Source organism: Penicillium subrubescens (genome assembly GCF_028828155.1).
Source record: "Penicillium subrubescens strain IBT 31985 chromosome Unknown utg000004l_segment0_segment0, whole genome shotgun sequence".
NCBI classification, from domain to species: Eukaryota; Fungi; Ascomycota; class Eurotiomycetes; order Eurotiales; family Aspergillaceae; genus Penicillium; species Penicillium subrubescens.
In genome coordinates, this window is record NW_026643154.1 from 2,591,071 (window position 1) to 2,614,050 (window position 22,980).

The 22,980-nt window shown below is 50.0% G+C and overlaps 7 protein-coding genes across 7 annotated transcripts; 5 read left to right on the forward strand and 2 right to left on the reverse strand.

Annotated features, from left to right (window-relative positions):
* Positions 1–754: 754 nt before the first annotated feature.
* On the reverse strand, positions 755–4,747 carry N7473_006001 (putative nuclear migration protein; the record flags this gene model as incomplete). Its single annotated transcript, XM_057151941.1, has 2 exons — positions 755–1,629; positions 1,690–4,747. The coding sequence occupies 2 exons, from the start codon at positions 4,745–4,747 to the stop codon at positions 755–757; spliced, it is 3,933 nt and encodes a 1,310-aa protein (XP_057009746.1).
* A 3,873-nt stretch (positions 4,748–8,620) lies between these two features.
* Positions 8,621–9,409, forward strand: N7473_006002 (haloacid dehalogenase, type II; the record flags this gene model as incomplete). Its single annotated transcript, XM_057151942.1, has 1 exon — positions 8,621–9,409. The coding sequence occupies one exon, from the start codon at positions 8,621–8,623 to the stop codon at positions 9,407–9,409; it is 789 nt and encodes a 262-aa protein (XP_057009747.1).
* A 314-nt stretch (positions 9,410–9,723) lies between these two features.
* N7473_006003 (uncharacterized protein) lies at positions 9,724–10,832 on the forward strand (the record flags this gene model as incomplete). The annotated part of the gene is made up of 3 exons (XM_057151943.1): positions 9,724–9,735; positions 9,791–10,672; positions 10,728–10,832. 3 exons carry the CDS (start codon positions 9,724–9,726, stop codon positions 10,830–10,832), a joined length of 999 nt encoding a protein of 332 aa, XP_057009748.1.
* Positions 10,833–11,278: 446 nt separating this feature from the next.
* N7473_006004 (uncharacterized protein) lies at positions 11,279–12,402 on the forward strand (the record flags this gene model as incomplete). The annotated part of the gene is made up of 2 exons (XM_057151944.1): positions 11,279–11,338; positions 11,404–12,402. The coding sequence occupies 2 exons, from the start codon at positions 11,279–11,281 to the stop codon at positions 12,400–12,402; spliced, it is 1,059 nt and encodes a 352-aa protein (XP_057009749.1).
* A 3,191-nt stretch (positions 12,403–15,593) lies between these two features.
* On the forward strand, positions 15,594–16,241 carry N7473_006005 (WD40 repeat domain-containing protein; the record flags this gene model as incomplete). The annotated part of the gene is made up of 1 exon (XM_057151945.1): positions 15,594–16,241. One exon carries the CDS (start codon positions 15,594–15,596, stop codon positions 16,239–16,241), a length of 648 nt encoding a protein of 215 aa, XP_057009750.1.
* A 423-nt stretch (positions 16,242–16,664) lies between these two features.
* On the reverse strand, positions 16,665–19,514 carry N7473_006006 (5'-methylthioadenosine/S-adenosylhomocysteine nucleosidase family protein; the record flags this gene model as incomplete). Its single annotated transcript, XM_057151946.1, has 3 exons — positions 16,665–17,945; positions 17,996–18,309; positions 18,365–19,514. The coding sequence occupies 3 exons, from the start codon at positions 19,512–19,514 to the stop codon at positions 16,665–16,667; spliced, it is 2,745 nt and encodes a 914-aa protein (XP_057009751.1).
* Positions 19,515–19,759: 245 nt separating this feature from the next.
* N7473_006007 (SANT/Myb-like DNA-binding domain-containing protein) lies at positions 19,760–22,780 on the forward strand (the record flags this gene model as incomplete). Its single annotated transcript, XM_057151947.1, has 5 exons — positions 19,760–20,445; positions 20,500–20,850; positions 20,903–21,842; positions 21,921–22,563; positions 22,621–22,780. 5 exons carry the CDS (start codon positions 19,760–19,762, stop codon positions 22,665–22,667), a joined length of 2,667 nt encoding a protein of 888 aa, XP_057009752.1. The 3' UTR covers positions 22,668–22,780.
* Between the last annotated feature and the right edge of the window lie 200 nt (positions 22,781–22,980).

Genomic DNA, 22,980 nt, shown 5'->3' on the forward strand with positions numbered 1-22,980 from the left:
GCCATACTACAGTTGGACACGTGCCTTGCTTTTGTCTTGGAAAATATGACCTTCAATCGCGGGTGATATCATCGAGTTAGCGAATACCTACCTATCGTGATTACCGATGAGGCTGGATAGATGGATGACTGTGGATGTGGATATGGATTATTAGAATTGGAGTATCGAGAAGATGTGTTTATACCCGCTTTATACGACATTTCTATTTCTATTTTGATCTACTACTTCCATACATACTATGTCTATCCAAGTCTAGATCTATAGAAGGATGTAGTTCAGTCAAGAGGAGAGAAATAATCATTATCTGTATGAAGCACCCAGTAGCACAGTATGGTATGAAATGTTTGATGTAATATAATGCCAAAGAGCAAAAGATTGATTGAATAATTCAACTCCAACGCCCCATAATCCATAAATCCATCGCTACTTCGAATTGGTATCCTGTCGCACAATGGTATCAAGATGATCAATGATCAAAGCAAAAAAAAGAGGGTGCAAGGAGCATGATCCAAAGATGCTCAAGTGGCTCGAAAGAGCTGAGAAAGTCAAATAGGAAAAAGGACAAGGGTAATGCAAGGTATGTAGGTCAGAAGAGGGATGTAAGTGTCGGTGTCGATGTTAGTATCTTCGTCAGTGGCAAGACACGAGGAATAAAAGCATATATACGGGGCTGCATGAGGACCAAAAGAACAAGATGGAAAAGAAGGAGAAGAAAAGATAAGAAAAGGAAGGCAAGGGGCAACAGAAGCGCCATCTAGAACCCACGGAACGGATCCGACCGGAACGAAAGCTCACTCTCATCCACAGACGGGGCATCATAAGCACTCCACTGACTAGATGTCTTCCTCGCATGCCGCATTTTCACCGACGGCACGGGAGGCCGTGGCCGATTAATCTGCTCAGCATGATGATCAATAAACGCCTCCATACGAACAGTCCCAACATCAAAGATATTAGTCGTCGCCGTATTCGTCGTGCGTCCACTGCCCTCCGAAGTACGACTAATACTGCTCCTCCCACTCCTAATACCGTGCGGCAAAGCCGGCGGCACCACGGGCGAGAAATACGGTTCATTCGAACCCGTTGTCCCGCTGTGAGTCGAGGGCATGGTGCCTTGGCTGGAGAAACTGCGTATAGCGTGTAGCGCTGGCGGACGTGGAGCCGTGTTGCTGCGTTTGCGAGTGTGGTGGTGACTGCTGTGGTTTGAGAAGCGGGGAACGTGGGGTGCGTCCGCGGCCATGTTGTCTAGGTCTCCTGCAGAGGGGAGTTCGGGCACGGGTGCACTGGGGAAGGATCGTTTGCCTTTTGGCATTGGGCGGGGTTTGCCCTTTGCGACGCGGATGGAGTCGCGGATGGGGTTGCGGCGGAGAGTGGCGAGGGGTGGTGGGGAGGCGGCTTCTTCTTGGGGTGCTGGGGGAATGGCGGCGAGGTCTTGGAGGCCCATTGAGGAGTGGCTGAGGAAGGAGAGGGCTGTGAGCCAGACGTAGTGGCGTTCGACGGTGAGTGCGGTGAATTTGAGGGCTCGTTGGGGGGTGAGGACGAGGATGGAGCGGTTGAAAGGGGCGGGAGTGTTGGCGCCTTTAGGCATGGGGTTGTCATCTTTCACGTCGAGGACGGATTGAATAGTGACTGGAAGATGGGTTAGTACATGCTGATTATCAAGGTGATGAGCATATGGTTAGAACTCACACTTTCGGCCACTCTTGCCCAGCAAGGCAGGCCCACTTGTCGGCTGCTTGCTACTCCACATAATCGCGCCCTCATACGGTGCAAGCCAAACCCATCTCTTATGTCGGACACCACTGTTGGTGATATTGGCCGAGACCTCGTCGGGATTCTTCCCCTCCCAATTATCCTTGGACTCGCCCATACCGAACGACTTGCGACGGCGGACATACTTGAACATCCACTCGCCAACCATCGTCTGGGCAATCGCATCGACCACACTAGTCGGCTGCACACCACCCACCGAGTCCTGTCGTTCACGATTCCAGCTTTCAGACGGCTGTGCACGATGCGAGGCCCGTTTCTGGACATTGCGCCGGTCACGCGGAGCTGTGATGTCATCGAACGGCATTGGCGGCGGGTTATATGATGGTGGACTATCCAGTGCGAAAGAAGACGCTGAGCGTGGGGATGATTGGGTTTCAGGACGTTCGGTGAGGTCTGTGTTTGACATGGCAGCTGCAGAACGGACGCGACGCAGGGTTGGCTTGCGCGCGATAGTTGTACGGGCGCCACGGTCCGAGAACTGTCTTGCTGAGCGGGTTGGGCTTGGAGGTCCATCGCTGCCATTCAGAATCTTTCGAGAACTGAGGCGGATTGGGACAGGGAAAGGAGGGGCGATGCTGGATCCGGCGCTGCCACTTTCGAGACTGGGCTCGCTAGGGCTGCGGGCGCGAGTCTTTTGGTGGGCTGCTGCACCGCTGGAAATCATGGCCATCTTTCGCATACCGGGTTGGCGGACGGAGGAAGTGGCGCTTGCACCGGATCGGTAGACAGGACGTGAGCCGCGAGCAACGTCGGATGGGCGTGATTCGGGATCGGAGAGATGCTCGTCGATTTCAGGAAGAGTCATCTCGTCGAGACTGGGTCTGGATTTGGCGTTGACCATCTTGCCGCGACGGAGAGTATATGATGCGAATGGACGGTTGAGAAGTTCGTCATCTGTGAAGATATCCCGCTCTTCTCCGGCGGGATCTTCGTCGTCACTCAGCTGTTCAAATCCAGCGAACAGACTGCTGGAGCGGAAAGGTCGTCGCAGACCAGACGACACCAGATCGTCTGAGAGCGGGCCATTGTCGTTGTTGCCAGGATAAGCTTGCACAAGTTCTGAAGGCTGCGCGCGTGGTGGTTTTACCGGTCGATCGGCATTGAACGGTCGCTGCTCTCTCTTGGCAGAGCGCGGAGGAGGCACAGGAGGACGGTAAGGTTGATAGACGGGTTCTTTGACTTCGGATCGGATAGGAAGGTCGGGGATGGCGGAGGGTAAGAGGCTGGCAGGGAGTTTGACAGGCCGTTGATCGATACGAATTTCCTCGGTCTGGATGGCCACAGAGCGGCCTTCCACGACGGATCTGAAATTGGCCTGCACCGAGACATTCTTCGTCTGCGGCGGGAGCACGACACTGTTTCGAGGCGAGGGCGGTTCAGATGCAGGCGGGTGAATGGCAATCATTGGGATGTCCATCTGCGCGGGCAGATCATTAGGCGACAGTGAAGCCTTCTTAGCTTCGACTGGTTCAGCCTCGGGCAGAGACTCCGTCTGTGTCGCGGTCGATGCCATTTGGATTGGCTCTGGGGTCACTTCGGCGGAACGAACAGGTGACTCTGGCACTTTGGGCGTCCATGGGGGACTGGGCAGCTCGCCAAGGGTCTGGCAAGAGCTAGACACCATTTCGACTTCAATGGTTAATGTTGAGGAATCCTTCATTTCACTCAATTCATCATGACCCTCGGTTGTGGCATCCAATGTCGCGAGATCAGCAGGCACAGGCTCAACATCCTCGACGGCAACCAATGATTCAGGTGACGGAGGCGGCGAGTATTGAATACCAGTGTCGCGATATTCGACCGACGCGCTTTCCGCTTTCACAGGGCTAAACGTATCCATCGTACGGAAGTCGGCAGCAATAGCAGCGGCGTTACTCTGCATCGACAGGCCCAGGATTTTCCGCGCCTTGGAAGAAATATCATGCGACGCCGCAGAATGCACCGACAAAGGCCTTTCCTCAGGAAGCGCCTCTGGCGACGCAGGAGTCTCATCCTCGGACGCAACAAACTCATCTTCCTCCTCCTCATCGAAAGCCAATTCCTGAGCCAGATTCAAACCCGAGTCACCCTTGCCGGGCGCCATGCTCATAACCGAGTACCGAACATTATGATAGTGAGCGTCGTTATCGCCCTCATCCGTCGTCACACTTGTCATACTCGTCCGCCGACGGCCCTGACTACTCGACGCCACACTAGCCGTGTCGCTACCCTTCGTTTTATCCTTCTCGGTATCATCATTCTCGCTATGGTGCGAGACAAGCGTACCCGCTTCCTGCGCGGCCGCAACCTCGCTAAGGACCGTTTTCAACCGGCCCTCCACCACGTGGACCTTGCGTTCTAGATTCCGCCGCTCATTCTCCCACGTTTCGCGATCGCGATCCCACAACATCTGCGTGCGCTCGGCTTCTTCCTCGCGGCTCCGAGCCCGTTTCTGCGTTTGTTCTAGCTTTTTGCGGACATCGTTGATATTCTCGACTGCTTCGTCCCGCTCGCGGGCTAGCTCCGTCATCGCCGACGACGTACCACCTTCCAGTAACTGAATTTGGTGTTTCAGGGACCGCGACTCGCGGGTCGCGCGAGATAAATTCTCGCTGAGTGTTTCGCTTTCCGTCCTTGATTCATCTAAACTTTGTTCTAGCACGTCGATGGCTTTGGTTTTACTCTCCACCTCGCGGCGGAGATTGAGAATTTCCGATACGAGCGAGGCATGGAGAGTTGGCGTGATTCTGCGAGCATCGAATGGCGAAAGTGTATCTTCCTCCTCGAGCTCGTCGTCCAAATCGCTGTGTCCATCGGGCGAGAATGCGGGTGTTGGCAGAGCTGGTGGGGAGGAAGGCGGCGCGGGAGACGAGTCTCGCCGGCGTCGTGCCGGCCGAGATCTCGATCTGGATTTGGAGTGAGCCCGAGAGGTCGATGATGGGGCGGGAGATGGTTGAGCCACGGAGGGCATGGGGGATTGTAAGTCTGTGGCCATCTCGAACTCGAACTCGGAATTGCGCAGTGGGTAAAATACGATCACTGCATCGCCTGGCGAGAATTGGGAGAGTCGGATCCGTGTGCTAACCAGAGCACGACACGGTCGAGTTCCATTCAATCGACCGTCTACCGTAATTCAATCATGCGTTGCAGAAGAAGAAGAGTTGTTGTCTCAGGGGGTTGGAAATGGGTAATTGTGCTGCTTCGTCTCGTTTTCGAATTGGACGGTTAAAGAGGTGGCTTGCACGACTTCCCTTTTTTCGTCTATCGTGTACGACGAGCGCAAGGAAGTGCAATTCAAGGTGGCTGCAGTGCAACAATCGGTCAGCCACTTCGTTGCAGCGCGGAAAGCGGGATGTACGCCCTCAGCGCGAGGGGAGAACCCCGATGCAGGCGATTGCCGTATGCACGGGAGGATTATCCTTTCGATCTACTTACGAAAAGTCAATGCAAGCAATGCAGGAGTGTCGTAATTGCAAGAGGTTGGATTTGAAAAGGAGCGTGATCGATGAATCAGATGTCGAGCCTCCTGAGGGAGAGACTGGGGGAGGAGATTAGGGAGGAGGAGGGGGGAGCAGAGAGCTTCGAAAGAAGGACCCACGATCGAGGTCCGAACAGCGCGAGCAACGGGCTGGAAGTAGTCCGCGGATGGTCTGGGGCTAGAAAAAAGAGGGACCGGGTGCCCGTTTTGGAGAGACACGATCTTGGACCTGGGAACTTTGACCTTTGAACTTGATGATGATGGTGGAATTATTACGAGGGAGTGATCCGAGAGGACCAGCAAATTTCCCATTGGAGGCTGCACGGCTGATTACGGTCGATCAGCCTCGGGATGCGAGGCGCGTTTTCCCAAGAAGAGAAAAGACCAAAAGACCCAAAGAGGCACACCAGTGGCCAGGGGGAGTTCGTTGGGGTATTAGTGCCACTAACTTAGTGGACGGAGAAAGCGTAGTTCGGTGCGTTAAAAGGGGGGAGGAGACATGGGGAAGCTAGAAAGCCAAACCCGATTAGCCAGGATGCAATTTGCTCCACTGAAAGCTGCCATCCAAGACACTAACCAGACTAGCTGGACTTAACCTTGAGTGCTAAAAAAGCATCCGCCCGGGCTCATTAGGGCCAGGAAGTTGGAACTCGAGCTACGGGCATAAACAACAAATTACGGGAGTATACTAAATGTGGCGCAGGGTTTCAAGCTTTGAAGTTATGACAGGTTGTGAACCTATCGAATGTCGACCATGGAAAGCATGCGAAACCCGGAGTTGTACCAGAGTTGAAGACCCCCTTCTAGAAGAGGAAAAACAGAGAAAGAATAAAGAGATGCATAGACCTTTCGGACAAAGGACCATTCAAAGAATGGAAGAAAGAAAATGTAAAAAAAAAGAAAAGAAAAGAATAAAGAAAGCTTTTTTGAAAAACGAGGGAGGCGTCATAGTAATTTCGGCGAATCCCAGGAGAGTGTCGAGTGTCGGGAAAGGAGTCGCACCCTAGAATATGATAGGATCGGCCGCAGACTCCAGCATGGGGAAGGAGTTCGTGACGAAAAACACTCTGTTGGATCACTCAAAGGGTTCCACTTAGACCCAGCAACAACTCAGCTTCGAGGAGCTTTGTCGGACGAGCAAGATCTGGAGCCCCTCCCCCTATTTGGTTGCCTCCCAGCTCTGAGCTCCTAGACGGAAGAACAGTTAGTAAGTAGTTAAGTGCTGGTGAATGTCATCCGTCGCTTGAACAGAGTTCCCCAAAGCGCAAATGTACTTCCCACGGCGGAGGTAATTAAAGACAAGCCCTGCCCCCAAAGACCCAATAAGAGACTCGGCGCCGCCAGCCCAGAGCACTAAAATCAACAGGGCCATCCTTAGTGAGTTGAATAAATTGGATACTGTACATAGTATCCTCGAAGCGGAAAAGGAGGGCTGGATTAGCGTGTTTGACAGACACCATAATAGATTATTCCCCTGTCCGGGCGCTGGCCAGTCCATCTTAGCGTGAGGTTCGGCGGTGGTGATCGGCGTTGGCAATTTCATTCTGTGGAAGATGCGCCCGCGGCCCTGGAGGCTGGTGGTCTGTGTCGGGTTGTTTCAGGTTGGCAATCACACTGCATCGGATCGCATCTGATGATGATCTCTGGGCCATTGGCGTGTTTTCGGAGTGATGGCCCGGACTGTCGTATTTTGCCTGGTCTTATCTGGTAGCTTTTAGTTTTCCGGTTGAACTTGGTGGTCGTTGAGGGTGTCCCTGTCCCAGGTGCGAGTCCCCATGTGTGACGCAAAAGGGGGAGATCAGAACGGAGTCACCGGTCCGCGAGATCCATCTGAGGTCTCCACCCATGAGAGCTCGAGAGTTCTCCACCCCGAACGAGAGCCGAGTTTTTCTCTGTTTGACACTGCAAAAGTCTGGGAGGCGATTGTACCTTGAAGTCATCGGGAAACCCCCCCGCGGTCGAACCATTGTGTTTCTGAGTCGGGCCATGCTACGCAGGAGTAGCACGTCGTAGTAGCCATTCAGAGCGGTTCCGGCCCGGGTCGCAACTGCATGGCTTGCTTGGGCACATTTCTCGACCAGGACACAACTGCCGGGCGCACAGTCGTCGACGTTGGACGTTGAACGCGGCTAATGAAAAAACAAGGATTCACTTGTAGCCAATCAGCCACGCCACTTGAGGATTTATTGGCAATAATCAACCATTTCCACCATTCTCTGGTCAGATGCTCGGTTCCAGACCTAGTAGATGCTGCATTAGCGCTCCTGTCAGAAAAAAGAAACTCGCGGGTTGACCCTGCATGGGATCGAAAAGAAAATTGACGAGTCGTCGTGAGCATTTGACCTGTCAACTTGTCAACGGCCCCTGTGTGTTTCGTGTTTCATGATATGATGACCCCGGGTCGCCACCGTGGGTCAGCCTTGGGAATGGTTGGCGGAGATGATTTCTCGTTGAAGGCTATGGTAGTCTCAGTTGCCTGCTCATTGTGAATGCAATGGTGATTGAAGAGCATGTGAAGCGTCGACGCGTGGGATGAAATATGAGGTGGGATGTTTGGTGGTGGGAGACAAGAAAGAGGAATGTCCGGTGCCTCACAGTGCCCTCACGACTACGGCAGCATTCTTGGACACCTTGAAATATCTCGACTACCAAAAGAAGCAATTGCCTTTGTTTGAGATAGAGTAGTCTAGGTACAAAAGTTATCTTAAATTAGAACCTACTTCGAAATTTAAAATTCATACACAGATAAACTTAGATCTGAAACCAGTACTAAAGTATAATGGATATCTTAACATACATCCATTTGTTCACAGCCGCATTCCTCCTTCGCATCCACGAACAACGAGAACTTTTACTCCAGTAAATTGTAGCCTCGGTATCGCCGAGGTGCTTCCAACTCCTTGCACAAAGAGTAGGTAGTGGATGAGTCCATTCTGCTCAATCAACTTACCAAGGCCAGTATACTTCCACAGGCAAAACGATCAGCCTAATAATTCCACAACCACAAGCACCTACAATCCAGTAACATTGTAGTGTCGGTATCGCCGAGATAATTTCAACTCCTTGCACATAGCGTAGAGAATGGATGTGTAAATTCTGCTCAATTAACTCACTAAGGTCCTATACTTCCCCAGGCAAAACGATCAGCCTGATAGACGCGGGGAAGTCGTCCAACCTCGGCCCATGACTCAGCGACATGTCGCATTTAAATAAGAGTCATGTTATGCATGATCAATACATCCGTTTGATCTACGAATTCGATCTACAGTACATATTTGACCTCACGCTGTGCATCCTCAAAAGTCCCGATCAAACCAAATCGCGGGGCCTTCCCCAGAGTCAGACCCATATCAGCCGCAGATCAAATAAAACCCCCCACCCACCAACATCATGACCTCCGCACCCAAAGCCCTCTTTTTCGACGTGTTCGGCACAGTCGTCGAATGGCGATCATCCGTAACCAACGCCCTAGTCAGCGCGGCTCAGCATGCCCTCACCGACCCAAACAGGGATATCCCGGCCGACGCGCAGGCCCGGGCATCCAAGCTGACGGAGTCGGACTGGCTCGGGGTCGCCGAAGATTGGCGACGGTCCTACGGGGAATTCACCAGCAACTTTGATGCATCAACGCCCTTTATCTCAGTCGATCAGCACCATCATTCCGCGCTGCTGGATCTACTCACGCAGCGTGGGGTCCGCGAGTTATTCAACGCCGACGAGTTGTGGGAGTTAACGCTTGCCTGGCACGGATTGAATCCGTGGGCTGATAGTGTGCGTGGACTGGAGTTGTTGAATAGTCAGTTTGTTACGTCCACGCTGTCGAATGGGAATGTTTCGCTGTTGGAGGATTTGAAGGAGTTTGGTTCTTTGCCTTTTAAGAGGTTGGTTAGTTCGGAGAACTTTGGTGCTTATAAGCCTTCGCCGAAGGTTTATCTTGGTGCGGCGAAGTTGTTGGGGTTAGAGCCGGAGCAGTGTGTTATGGTTGCGGCGCATTTGAAGGATTTGCAGGCTGCGAAGAGGTGTGGGTTTCAGACTGTTTATGTTGAGAGGGAGAAGGAGGAGGCTTGGTCGGCGGAGCAGGTGGTGCAGGCGAAGGAGGATGGGTTTGTAGATATTTGGGTGGTTTTGAATACAGGCGGGTTTGTTGAGGTCGCTCGGCGGTTCGGCATTGTGGAATAGCCGTATTGATGTCATCTATAGCTTCGAATTCAAATCAGACTCACGAATACTCGCACTTCCTGATGCTGTGTAAGCTATGGGCTGTTTGCGATTTGCTTATGCGATGACGCAGTGAATCCGCACCGCATTTGTCAGCCTTACAACGCGGGGCGTATCGAAGAACCATGAACATTCAATGCCATTGCAAATATATAGGACTTGCTGCTTTAGACCAATGCATTGTCTCTATAGTGGTATTGAATTTCAGGATATTCGACTTCCTTTCTCTCCTTAAACGCACCCATACTCCAAACCGTGACACTATCCAACGAATGATGTCAGACCAAGTGAGCGATTTCATCTCACGAAATAGTTCCACAATTAACTAATTAACATTGCAAGAACACAAAGGTCTACAAACACGCCGACCCAGACGGACACTTCCGACGCAAAGACTCCTCCTTCCGCTCCTGGATCTCACGAGATCCATCAGCCGAATTCCCCGCCGAAAAGGACCGCTACGTGTTATACATAAACTACGGCTGTCCCTGGGCCCATCGCGCCAATCTAGTCCGTGCCCTCAAAGGCCTACAAGATGTCATCCAAATGGCCGTTCTAGATCCAGAACTCGGACCGGACGGATGGTTCTTCTCTGGTCGCAACGGATCGGACGAGAAGGACCCGTTGTATGGGTTCAAGTTCCTGAAGGAATTATATCTCAAGGCGGACCCGCAGTATGAGGGCCGATATACGGTTCCTACACTTTGGGATAAGAAGAAAGAGACCATCGTCAATAACGAGAGTAGCGAGGTTATTCGCATGCTATACTCTGAATTTGATGAGTTTTTGCCGGGGGAACTTCGTGAAGTCAATCATCCTGGAGGTGGATTCTATCCCGAGCATTTGCGGGAACAAATTGAAGAGATGAATGCGTGGGTGTACCCCTTGATCAACAATGGCGTTTACAAGACAGGTTTTGCGACCACGCAGGCGGCCTACGAGGAGAACCTCTATCCACTGTTCGAAGCTTTGGATCGCGTTGAGGAGCATTTGGGTCAAACTGGACATCAGCCGTTTCTCTTTGGTGAAAATATTACCGAAGCTGATATTCGGTTGTATACGACTATTGCACGCTTTGATGTGGCCTATTACTTGATCTTCAAGTGCAATTTGAAAATGATCAGGCATGATTACCCTCGGATTGATCGCTGGTATCGTCGGCTCTATTATGATGAGTCGCATTTGACTGGAGGGGCATTTAGGAAGACGACGTACTTCGATGTTGTAAGTGTACTCGAGCCGTATAAAGTGGAAATATCTAAGAGCTGACCGTGTCTAGTACAAATTTGGATATGTCGCTGCGCTTGGTAGGAAGACTGGGAATGATCAACTGGTGGTTCCGGCTGGACCTGCTCCTGATATTCTGCCCCCAGGGAAGGAGTAGAAAAGTGTCTTGGGGCCTGAGAGTTTATCTTTAAGAATGACTTAGAAGTGAGGATTTTTTCAGAGGTTTTCTCCTCTCTATCGATGAAATTTCAATAGTAGATAACAATAGATAACTATAATCACTATTAAGCCTTTGACACTGCTGTTTCCTTGCTTCCTCTGCGTACACGTTCTTCGTACGCCATCACCAATTTCGATCCCACGAGGGAGGTACAATTTCGATAAAACAATGTGCTTTGAGATATTCGACGAATGGTATAACTTCACAGACCGCCTTGTGTAACTCCACAACCGCACCGGCTTCGCCCGCTCCCTTGGTTGCGGCCTGACGGCAGCTTATCTGATGAGGAAGACTCTTATCTGATCTGACGTCTAAGGAAAGCTCGGCATTTCAATCTTCCTTTCTCAATCAACTCCCCACAGAACCCACCAGCCGAGAGCGCAATGGAACTAAAAATCCTCACATCTCTGGCCCGAGGCCAAGCTGGAATCCTACACCATATTGTACACCGACCCCTTTACTCTGCCCTACGTGACTCACAAACGCTAACTCTCCACTCTCCTACCAGACTTCCACCCTCACCTCCTTCGAATACACCAATGGCAGTCCCCGCAAACCACACACTCTCATCTTTGTCGGCGGGCTAGGCGATGGCCTTGGCACAGTCGAATACCTCATTGACATCGTGCGAGCCCTCGAATCTACCGAATGGACTGTCTTCAACCTTGTCCTCTCCTGCTCATACGGTGGGTGGGGCATGGGTAGACTCGGCACCGACATCGACGAGATTGCGCAGACGGTGGAATACATCCGCGAGTACAAGGAGCCTCACTATGGAGCTGGAAAGGTGGTCATCATGGGCCATTCGACGGGCAGCCAGGACGTGATGCATTATATCAACTGCCCGAACCCTCGACCCGCACATCCGGTATTGGATAAATGCTGGGAGCCGATTCTACGAACACCAGTGGACGGCGCAATTATGCAAGCTCCCGTGTCAGACCGAGAGGGAATCCTGTGGGTTGTCAAGTGCGGCACACCCAGGGATAGTCCCGCCGCTATGCGGGAGATGTACGACAAAGCCGTGGCAGACGCAAAGCGCAACACATATGAGCAGAAAGAATCGGTGGACACCGTTGTCCCTCTTTCAGTGACCAGTCGCATCGGGTACCCCTCAACAGCGCCTGTCAGCAGCCGACGATTCTTGAGCTTGGTCAGCCCCGACAGTCCCGAGAAGCCGTCCGAAGATGATTTGTTCAGTTCGGATCTGAGCGATGCACGACTGGATGCGACATTTGGAAAGGTGGGGACACGGTCACTATTGAACCAAAAGCTTTTGGTGTTGTACTCTGGTCGTGATCAGTCTGTTCCTGATTGGGTGGATAAGGAAGGGCTGCTTCGGCGTTGGAAAAAGTCTATTGATGCTGGTGGGCGTCAATTTTGGGATGACAGGAGTATGGTTATTCCTAATGCTTCTCATGCACTGAGTGATCCTGATCAAGCGGAGCCGAGGCGGATACTGGTTGAGAGGGTGACATCTTATCTTAAGGATATTCAAAAAGCTTGAGCTTGGCTTAAAATAAATTGGGTTTCAATTGGACATCACAGATCGCTTCCAAAATTGCCGATGAGTTAACACTACTTCTAAATGTTCATATCATCTATGCTTCGTGGCGCAGGGTGTGGCGAAGCAGCCTCCTCGAAGCGCCCTACCCGTGGCATTGACCACCCTACCTACCCCTACCAGGTAGTCTTAGTTCACCATACTTACCCCGCGCACACCACTAACCTGCTGAGGGTGAGCTTTAACAGACCTCGCGTTACCTGAAAAGCCTGTATCTTGATTAGGCGACCTTCATTCAGGCTGGGCGGGTCAACCATCTTGCATTTTCAGGTTCGGCCTCCGGTTCAATCAGCATGGATGGTCTATCGACAACTTCAAGTATTATTGCAGTGCTAGATCTTACCGCCAAGATAGCTAGGCTCTTATTTAAATTCTCCAAAGAAGTGAAAGCCGCCAAGTCAGATATCGAGATTTTGCAAGGGGAACTGGACCGACTGAGTATAATTCTTGGAGGTGGTCGAGAGTTATTGGAAAGTCCAAGTGGCGCAAAGCTACAAACCTCGCAACACTTGCGCACCAATCTCTATGGCTGTTCTTCTCAGTTATCAGAGATCGAAGCAAGGTTGACTAAAAAGCTGAATGGTGGGGGTTCTCGTATGATGAGCCGATTTGGTCTTCGTTCCTTGACATGGCCGTTTGAGAGTGGAGAGGTGAATGGCATTGTCAGAACTCTGGAGAGATATCGCGACACACTGTCGGCAGCACGTACCATTGATCAAACGTACGTGTTGAGTTTCTCGCACAAGGGCTTGCACTAAGTGGGCCTGTAGAGGACAGGTTCTGGCCATGGCTCAGACCGCCATTCTTCGCAGCTTCCCACTGTGAATGGGGCAGCGTTTGATTCTCATGATGACGAACATGATTCCCGATGTCATCCCAAGACACGAGTGGCTCTTCGTCAGCAAATAATCGACTGGGCAGAGGCCCGCGAGAGTGAAAGTATCTTTTGGTTGAACGGGACGGCCGGCACTGGAAAGTCAACAGTATCACGAACTGTTGCGCGAATCTTCTCCGATAAAGGTATCCTTGGTGCTAGCTTTTTCTTTAAGAGAGGCGAGCGTGATCGGGGTAATGTAGTTCGATTATTCACGACTTTGGCTTCCCAGCTTGCGATAAAGGTACCGGGTATTGCATCACACATCAGCAACGCGGTTGATGGCGACCCGATGATTGTCAACAAAACTCTACGAGCGCAATTTGAGAAACTCATATTGAAACCTCTGGAGAGCCTGAAGCCAAGTATTACACGAACGGTTGTACTCGTGATTGATGCACTTGGTGAATGTGATCGAGATGACGATATCAGGGTCTTCATCCATCTAATATCTCTCGGCAGAAGCTTAGAATCGGTACAGTTGAGGGCTTTCTTGACCAGCAGACCCGAGTTGCCAGTTCGACTCGGGTTTAAATCAATCCATGGCAAATACCAGGACCTGATTCTCCATGAGATACCCAAGCCTATCATAAGCCACGACATTGCAGCATTTTTGAATTACGAGCTTACAAGAATCAAGGAAGACTACAATAATATCACACCAAGCGAACTCCAACTTTCGGAAGGCTGGCCTGGGAGCCAAAGTATGGATGCACTTGTCCATATGGCCGTGCCGCTTTTCATTTTTGCAGCTACTGTTTGCCGTTTCATTGGTGACCCAGCCTGGTCTGATCCTGCAGGACAACTTGCAAAGATCTTGGAATATCAGGACAGATTCCCAGAATCCGAGCTAGATAAGCTTGATGCAACGTATCGACTGATCCTTGATCAATTAAACGTGGGTCTGAGTCAGCTCAGAACTCTCTCATTGAAGAGTTTCGGATGGTCGTTGGTGCCATCGTGCTTCTAGCCGAACCCCTATCTATCTCTTCTTTGGCGGGCCTACTTGAACTTCCGAAGTCGGTTATCAGTCGTCGACTGGTGACTCTTCACTCTGTTCTCAGTGTTCCCGAATTGATTGATGGCCCTGTCAGATTGCTTCATCTATCTTTTCGAGACTTTCTAGTCGACCCTGCCAAGCGAGAAAACAATCCTTTCTGGATCAGCGAAGACGCTTCACACGAAATGATTGCCATGAGATGTCTGCGCCTTTTATCCTCGGGTGATCACTTGAAAGAGGATATCTGTGGCCTCAAGATCTCGGGAGCAGCTCGTGCACACGTCCCAGTGATAACCATTCATGCTGCACTGCAGGCCCACATTCGATATGCGTGCTCATATTGGGTCTACCACCTAGAAAAGAGCGGAAATAACATCACAGATAATCACGAGGCGATGAAGTTTCTTGAAAAGTATTTCCTTCAGTGGCTTGAAGCACTAAGTCTGCTGGGAAAGATTTCAGAGAGTATCTCCATGATACGAAGCCTACAAAAGCTTGTGCAAGTTAGTATTCAAGTCAAGCAAGCTTCTATACGCAGACTGACGATATTATTTACCATGTATAGGCAGGCAGTGTCAAAGCCAATGCCTTCTTGCAAGATGTAGTCTGGTTCATCCTGAACTGTAGGTCATGTGCGGATCAAGACCCGCTTCAACTTTATTCATCCGCACTGGTCTTTGCTCCCGAAAAAGCATTATTAAGAGGATGTTTAGCCAGTGTATTCCCAAGTGGATCACGCAGCTTCCTAGAGTCGAAACAGACTGGAGTGCTTGTCTCCAGACGCTAGAAGGACATAAAGGGCAGGTCTCGACAGTCATCTTCTCACCAGATGGAAGAACGCTGGCATCCGCTTCACACGACCTGACAATCCGTGTCTGGGACACAGCAACGGGAGAAGAAAAGCAGATACTTACGGGCCATGCGGGGCCAATTACCGGAATCACTTTCACCAACGACGGGAAACGGCTTGTTTCGGTCGCTCGAGACAAGGCTTTTCGAGTTTGGGATCCGATTACTGGCGAGGAATACCAGAAAATTACGCATAAACTTACAGCAAGAGATGCTGCGTTTTCTCCAAATACAGATATGGTGGCCTTGGAATCGCTTGAGAGCAGAACCGACTGCTGGACCTTTCCAGAATGTGAAAATATTTCAGCCAGGTACGGCGAAAACATCAAAAGAATTGTCTTTTCGCCAGATGGCGAGACGGTCGCGACTTTACGAGGCGGAGTCCCCGGAGCTGCAATTCATGACCGTCGAATGGGCGATATTGTACGACATATCAATGGCACCACGGGCTGGGTTAGGGCGATCACCTATTTCCCCAACAGCAAGCTTTGTGCAACTGCCAACTCAGTTAACGGAATCCAAGTCTGGGATATCGCCACTGGTGAGGTGAAACAGGAGCTGGGTGGACCTGCCTTATCAGTAAGGAGGTTGATGGTGTCGCCTGATAGCAAGGTGATTGCTCTGGTCACAAAGGACAAACTTGTTCGAATCTGGAACCTAGTGACAGGACAGGAGATGAAAATATTTAGTGGCAAGAAGCGATGGACTGGCTCTCTGGATAGCATCGTCACACTCATGACATTCTCAAACACCAGTGAAACAGTCATCGCATCGGACGGGAATTCAGTACTAATTTATGATCTTGCAGAGGATCAGATGCGGTATTTACACGATTTCATTTATCCGGATTTTATAATCAACAAAGACAAGGTTTACGTCTTCAGAAACTTCGTCATTGCTGCAATTTCCATGTCCCCAGACGAGAAACTCATTGCTCTTCTTTCAAGCGACTCGACAATATGGATATACCACGTCGTGACAGGGCGTGGACAGAAGTTGTCTCCCCGAACCGGCGCAGCGAGAACAAGTTTGCGTTTCACGTCTAACGGCAATTCTTAGAGACCAATCGTGGGATGATTAGTCTCCAGCCCGACACTGATGCATCGGATAATTTGCAATCCGATAGTGTATGGGGTCAGAGATCGGCATTCCTTGGTGAGGAATGGCTGGTACGTGACGGAAGAAAACTGCTGTGGTTCCCTCCAGACTACCGGTCTTCTTCTGTGGAGTATCATGATGGAACTTTTGTGCTTGCATATGCTTTTGGGCAGGTGAAGTTTATAAAAATCCAGTTTTCGTAGATATTGATAGTTAGAGGTGGCAAAGCGACGTCTTGCTTCAAATAACTCAGCTTGGCTAGAGGTCGTCCCTATGATCAGGCTTTCATCTTACGACATTGCCAAAATATTACCCCTAAAAGGTTATAGTGTGTAATCACAGAGATCCCTACAAACAAACGACATTGACAGGCCTGAATATTTTTTATTCAAGTTGCAAATCCCGAAAAACTTCTTCCAGGTCCTCAAGAACAGCGATGACATCTTTGTGAAACGCCTGCTGAAGCGCAGGACTTGTGAAATCACTGTCATGCCCAAAGTCACAGTGCAAACACTGTTTGATTATCTTTTTGAAACTCGTGCTGACCTTGCTGTGGCTTTGCTCTACAACCCTGTGTGCCGTAAAATACTCCACAAATCCCCATGTTTCCCCTTTTTCCAGATCGACTGGGTGTTGTAAAGCTCCAAGGGGAGCTTGGAATGCGAGTTCCAGAAACATCACACCTAGACCAAACAAAACAGGGTTACGAATTATGTGGTGGTAATCGGATAATCGGGATTGAGATTGCGTTGAAGAGCTTGATGCATGGATAGAGGCGGTCATATATGGGATGCGCTGGCGTTCTTGCTGAAGAGAGGCATCATGATTATCGAAGAAATAGACGTCGTTACTAGACCATGCTTTCCTTAACCAAGGTGTAGCATGGTAGTAGAGAACAGCGGTTGCGAGATATCTTGCCAGCCGTACACGCTCGTAGGTACCCATCTCTTTCATAGGGTTTGCTTTCGATAGAGAGACTAGTTGAGACAAGGATGTGGGTGTAGTCGAGCTCTCAGTCTGCCTTCCTAAGTAGGCCAAGTGCTTACAGGATTCATTGTCTCCAAGAAGGCCGATGCAGCCATTGCAAATCCGTTTGTGAAGGGACCGTTCCACCACGGTGCAGAAGTTCCGCTGCAAATAGAGATTCGGTATCGCGGCAGTGAGTTGTACTGGGTGCAGTGATAAGGCAGGCCCCGATTGAAGGTGGAACTGAACAGTTTTACGAACCATTGTCGAAGACGGCTTTTGCTCCTTTTGGCTTGATTGTCGTTTCAGAGGGGTCATGCTTGTCGTAGTCGACGTGCAACCCGGATCTGAACTCGTTTCGACAGATTTGATGGTCGATTCGACGTTGATCCACACTGCAGTGCCCAATGGCATAGAATGTTGGGAAAAGGCCACATCGAATCGCACCCTCGTCGAGGTTCGATCAAGGTCTGGCTGGAGAGAAAGATGGACATCATGAATGGTGTGCAAGTTGCATGCTGTTCCAAGTGCATCATAGAGACTGTTCGCCGCTTGCTGAACAATGTGGAAGTGTTGGAATTCACGCCGACTTCTGGTGGTCTCGGCCTTGTTAGGCTCCACCCATGGGAGGGGCTGGTTGGTTTGAGGGATTGAGGATGCGAAGACCTGTATGAGGGACTTGAGGTCTTCGACAGCATGCTAGTGCACAAATTAGCATAGGCTGGCCAGTTTTCTGGAAGCAAATGTACCTTCAACGTTTCTGTGGCACTCTTGCTTTGTTCTCTGGCCTTAGTAGGAGCAGGAAGGTGCTTAGTGAGTCCTTGAATATGCTCAAGTTTCCTCTCTATCTCTAGAGCTGCTTGTAGGCAAACTTTTTTCGACGACCCCAGGTAGTCGTTGACAGAATCAGGAGCATCCGACGACAGACTCTTCACATTGCCCGCGAAGATAACACGCTGTGTTTTAAATGTCCTTTTGAGATCAATATCTCGAGGTAAAAACTTTCGGTATTGCTTGAAGTAGGCAAGGGTGCTCTTAAAACAGGACTCAATCCGTGACAAAACTGCAATTGTTAATTGGGAAGTCAACATACTTGAGTAAGAGCCGCCGTGGCTTACCTTGCGTTATCTCACCATCGCTGCTATCGTAACTGTTTTGTGAATGATAACCTTCATCGCCTCGAGTTGACTGGATCTCTGAGGGTGTTTTGATGGATGGTTCTGGCTCTCCGTCCAACAAATCTTTGATATGAATACGCCTTTGTTCAGCGTGGTCGATGGCTGCCCACTGCTCCAGCAATGATCTCATACAAGCGGCGGCCGCCCCGGCTGTATGCTTCTGCCATATTTTGTCCTTATGGCTGTCGGCATAGTCGCATACTCCCTTTATAACGATAAATGGCATACTACCACATACCCCTGCTCCCTCCATCTCAAACGCGATCACATCTTCCTCTGCAGCAATCCTGTCCCTGTCCACGCCAGACTTCATCACCATATCACCCGATGCTATCCGCCCGAAATGAATGTTTATTCCACTGGGATTCTTGCGAGAACGATGTTTCAATTTCTTTGGATTGCATTGCAATTCCTCACACGTGGACTCTTGTGCCTTTTTGCAAGGCTCGCCCTTCTTGCACTTTTTGCATTTCGAGGTACCACGGTGTTTGTGATGATAGGTTGGTTCAAAAAGCTGATCTAGCCGTCTGCCGGGGCAGTGATAATCGTCACTCTGTGTTTGTAGAACAGTGAGATGGTGATTTGTTCTTCCGAGTAGACTTTGACGACCCTTTGGGCTTTTCAGCTTTCGTAGGAAAGCTAGTACTTCGCTGTCCACAGCGGAACGAGCCACTGTCTCCTTGCGCTGAAATCCTCCAGGATACATCTTCCCAAAGTCGTACATCAGGATTTCGTCGCTGATTACAATGTCACCAAGGAATATTCCATCTTCAGTACCTTGTGGTACGCCTCCGCAAATTCCGACAATCAACGCCAGTCGAATGCCCTGAAAGCTCGAATAGCAACTGATTGCGACACTTGCCGCATGAACCTTTCCCATGCCCGGCATGAATGCTAGTACGACGTTGTGATTCCCGATCACCCCAGTCCGATATGCATTTTTGTCTCCGGCTGCCTTGCCGTAACGGTCGCCATCTTCGTCCCAGAATCTGTCGAAGATTGACTCTACAGCATCGGCTTCCAGCTGTAGCGCGCAGATGATTGCGACATCAAATCCTTTCCGGTCTGTTGGCGGAAATGGGTATTTCATCATCGAATCTTCGGTCGATAAAGTCGTATAGTAGGCTGTTAGACATCGAAGAAGTTGTTCATGCAGAATTTCAGGACTCTCAGCTGGCGGGGTCAGCCTCACCACGTCACGCCCCCTGACTTGTCCAGCTAATAAGGTTGAGAAGCTAACCGCTCTCCGACTCCCATTTTCAGCCCCTCTCACATCGAACACCATCTCATATCCTTTCTATCTGGCAAAACCTATATTCTATCACCAGAAGCAGGATGAAAGCCGCAAAAGACAAACCTAACTTTCTTAGTGACTGGTTCGTGTCTAGAATCGATCACAGTACTCAGGACCCCAACGTTGGGTTCGTTGAAACTCTGTATCAAACATGCTCAGCGGCACTTATCTACCTGTGGAAATCACAATTTCGATCGAATCCGTCTACCTTGCACAAACGGACTCTGCAAAGAGATGTCGAGAGCCTTCGATTATGGGCAGAGAATTTCCCATCTGAACACCTTGACGAGATTCTGGGCGAATCAAGCGACTTGAAGATCAACGTGCTCGAGAACTTGACTGGCATCGGCAAAATTCTTGTTCCGTATTTCGTGGATTGCGAGGAGACCAGAAAGGGCCGACGTAAAGAGAAAAATCTCACAACCACCCTTACACAAGAGCTTGAGACGCAGTTGGAGAAAGCAATGCTAACGCTCAGCGCCGAAGAAAGATCCGACTCATCTTCCGATGACGAGATTTCCGATGATTCATCGTCACCCACTGAGCGTCAAGAGAATCGACTTGGGCGCCTTCACTGCTACATAAGCTGCTTGGTGGATCTTGCACCAGTGATTGAGAAAAATGTCTCCTGTTTGTATCGTAAGGTGGAAACGCAGCCTCTTCCCACTGAGAATATGTTCCGGCTATCTCACGAAGCTCAGCCGTACGCTATGCGTATTCGAGATAGGTCGGTGCCCTCACGAAGACTTCGTTCTATAATGAATGCTTACATGACGGACAGGTTTGTGAATGCATCAATTCACCTTATAGAGCGGCTGGCAGAGGCAAATTGGGAAAGGTCCATTCGCATTCGAGCGCAACAAGAAGAGGGGGAAGGACTACTGGCAGTACGGGACGCCCAGACATTTTTCAAGCCCTATTCCATCTTTCATGATTCTGGAATTGGAAGTTCCATTCCCACAGTCTCACAGTATGCTGCCACCGTTGCTTCTCATACTTCCTTCCTCTCGATTGCTGGGGAAGATGCCCATGGCCGACCCCGAGTGCCTCCCCTTTCACAGGAATACACGCGGCCGTTTGAATGCGACTACTGTGGGAGAACTGTATCCATGCGAAATCGAATTGAGTGGAAGTAAGTCTCTGCATGAGTGCTGTTCTACCGTGGGAATTTTCTAATTGAACAGAATGCATGTTTTCGCCGACTTGCAGTCATATTTATGCACACACGAAGATTGCAGAGACGCTCTGAAAACATTTCCAACCCGTAAGCTATGGGTAGATCACGAATTCAATGAACATTTTACTCGTCAGCAATGGCGCTGCTTTACCTGCGGGACGACCACCAGCACACAACAGTCGTTTGTGGTCCATCTGACCAATGACCACAATATTGTACTGACGGGGCATCGTTTAACGGCCGCTATCGCAGAAGCTCAAGAGACAGACTTGACACCAGAATTCATGAATCACAAGTGTGCATTGTGCTCACAGAGTGGTTGGCAGACTAAGAAGGCATATGCAACTCACGTTGGACAGCATCTGGAGGAAATTTCATTGGCATGTCTGCCGAGAGATGAAGGCGACAGTAGTGATGATGCCTCGGATACCGACACATCGAGTGCTACGACACAAATTTATGTGGTTCGTCCTGATCGAAGCGAGAATCATGACATCGACCCCAGTTCCGAGGTTCAAAACATTCAATCTTCGGACCCCTTGCCACGCACGTATCCAGCCCGAGGGAGACAAGTTTCACCCTATGTTGACCCACCCCCAGTCGATCTATCAGACAATTTGCGTCGTTACCGGCGAATTGTTCCGAAGAAAAATGTGTCTATTTCTCGACCATTAGCAGCGTCAGCCTCGCTTCCTATGTCCAGTGATGCAACGGCCATAAATGACCAGGTCAACGAGCCAGTATTGCCTGTGGCGCATGATATTCAAACTTCGACCATAGACAATACAGCGATCTTACATGAGCCCGCAGCCACAAGCTCAACATCAAAAAGACCTACGAGCTACTGGTCCGTGGATGAGCAGCAGATTTTTCCGCAGCTGCTGGCTCAGTTTGGTCTAGACTTTGAGGGTATCGCAAATTCAATGAAGAGGAAAACCCCTCAAATGGTGAGATCATTGCGATTGAGTCTTATATTCATACTGGATATACCGAAAGACGCATAGCTGATATAATGAATGTGATAGGTCCGGAACTACTATCAGAGACTTGAGAAACGAAAATTTGAGGACAGGATCGCAGACATGGAAATAGAAAAAGCACGCAGGTCTCCCGATTTTTTGCACGAATCCGAGGATGATTTCACTGGTCCGTTTCATCCGGCAGATGAGTCTATCTATACTCGGGCCTCAAATGTCTACCATCCGCACTACCGTGATCAGCAGACATCAAGTTCCAGTATGAGGGGGTATCAACAACGATCAGTACAGCCCCCAACCATTGGTTCCGAAGCTCAGCCCTCGTTGGCACCCATTGGACAGGATTATATAGATCCCAGCAAGCTTCGAGAAGGAGGGCTTTCAGTGAAAGAGTGGTATGCAATTCATGATCCATCGAAACCTGTACCAGTCGAGCCTCGGCTCGATCTCGGGAACCAGGAAGAAGCATTGCTCTACAGGAATTCTGGTCAGCAACAGCACCAGCACTCGGGATATCAACGACAACTCCCGGCAACTGGGGTCAGTGTGGGAGATAGTGTTCTCATATCATTTCTAGCACCAGAGGTTCCTGAAATCAACTACGATCCTACACCGCAGGCCCCAGCTTCCGGATCTCGGCTATCGTTCTCCAAGGATGACAAGGAACCAATGTCTTCGTTTGAACCAACAAGTAGGCTTCTCGCACCACATATAACTAAGTATTCTAACGCTGACCATATTCTAAAAGCTCCACCAGAGTACACGAATCCAAGCTCCAGCGTTCTTGACAGGTAGACCCGCCTACTACCTATTGGAAGTACCGCAAGTAGGGATGTGGATTTGAAATTTCACACTTTTCTTTTGATCTTTCTGAAATATAGATTTTTTGACTGAAATTTCAAGAATGGCACTCGTACAGTACCCATCCATAACCTTCCAAGGTTGGTACTGCCCAGGCCTCCGCTGGGAGTGATTATATAATCACATCATGGATCTGATCTTCAAAAGCTCACGAAGAACTCAGTGATAATCCTTTTAATGATAATCCTTTTAAAGCACAAAATTCTCGTTGGATATCAGAGTTCTCAAAAATACATGTAACCCCAAT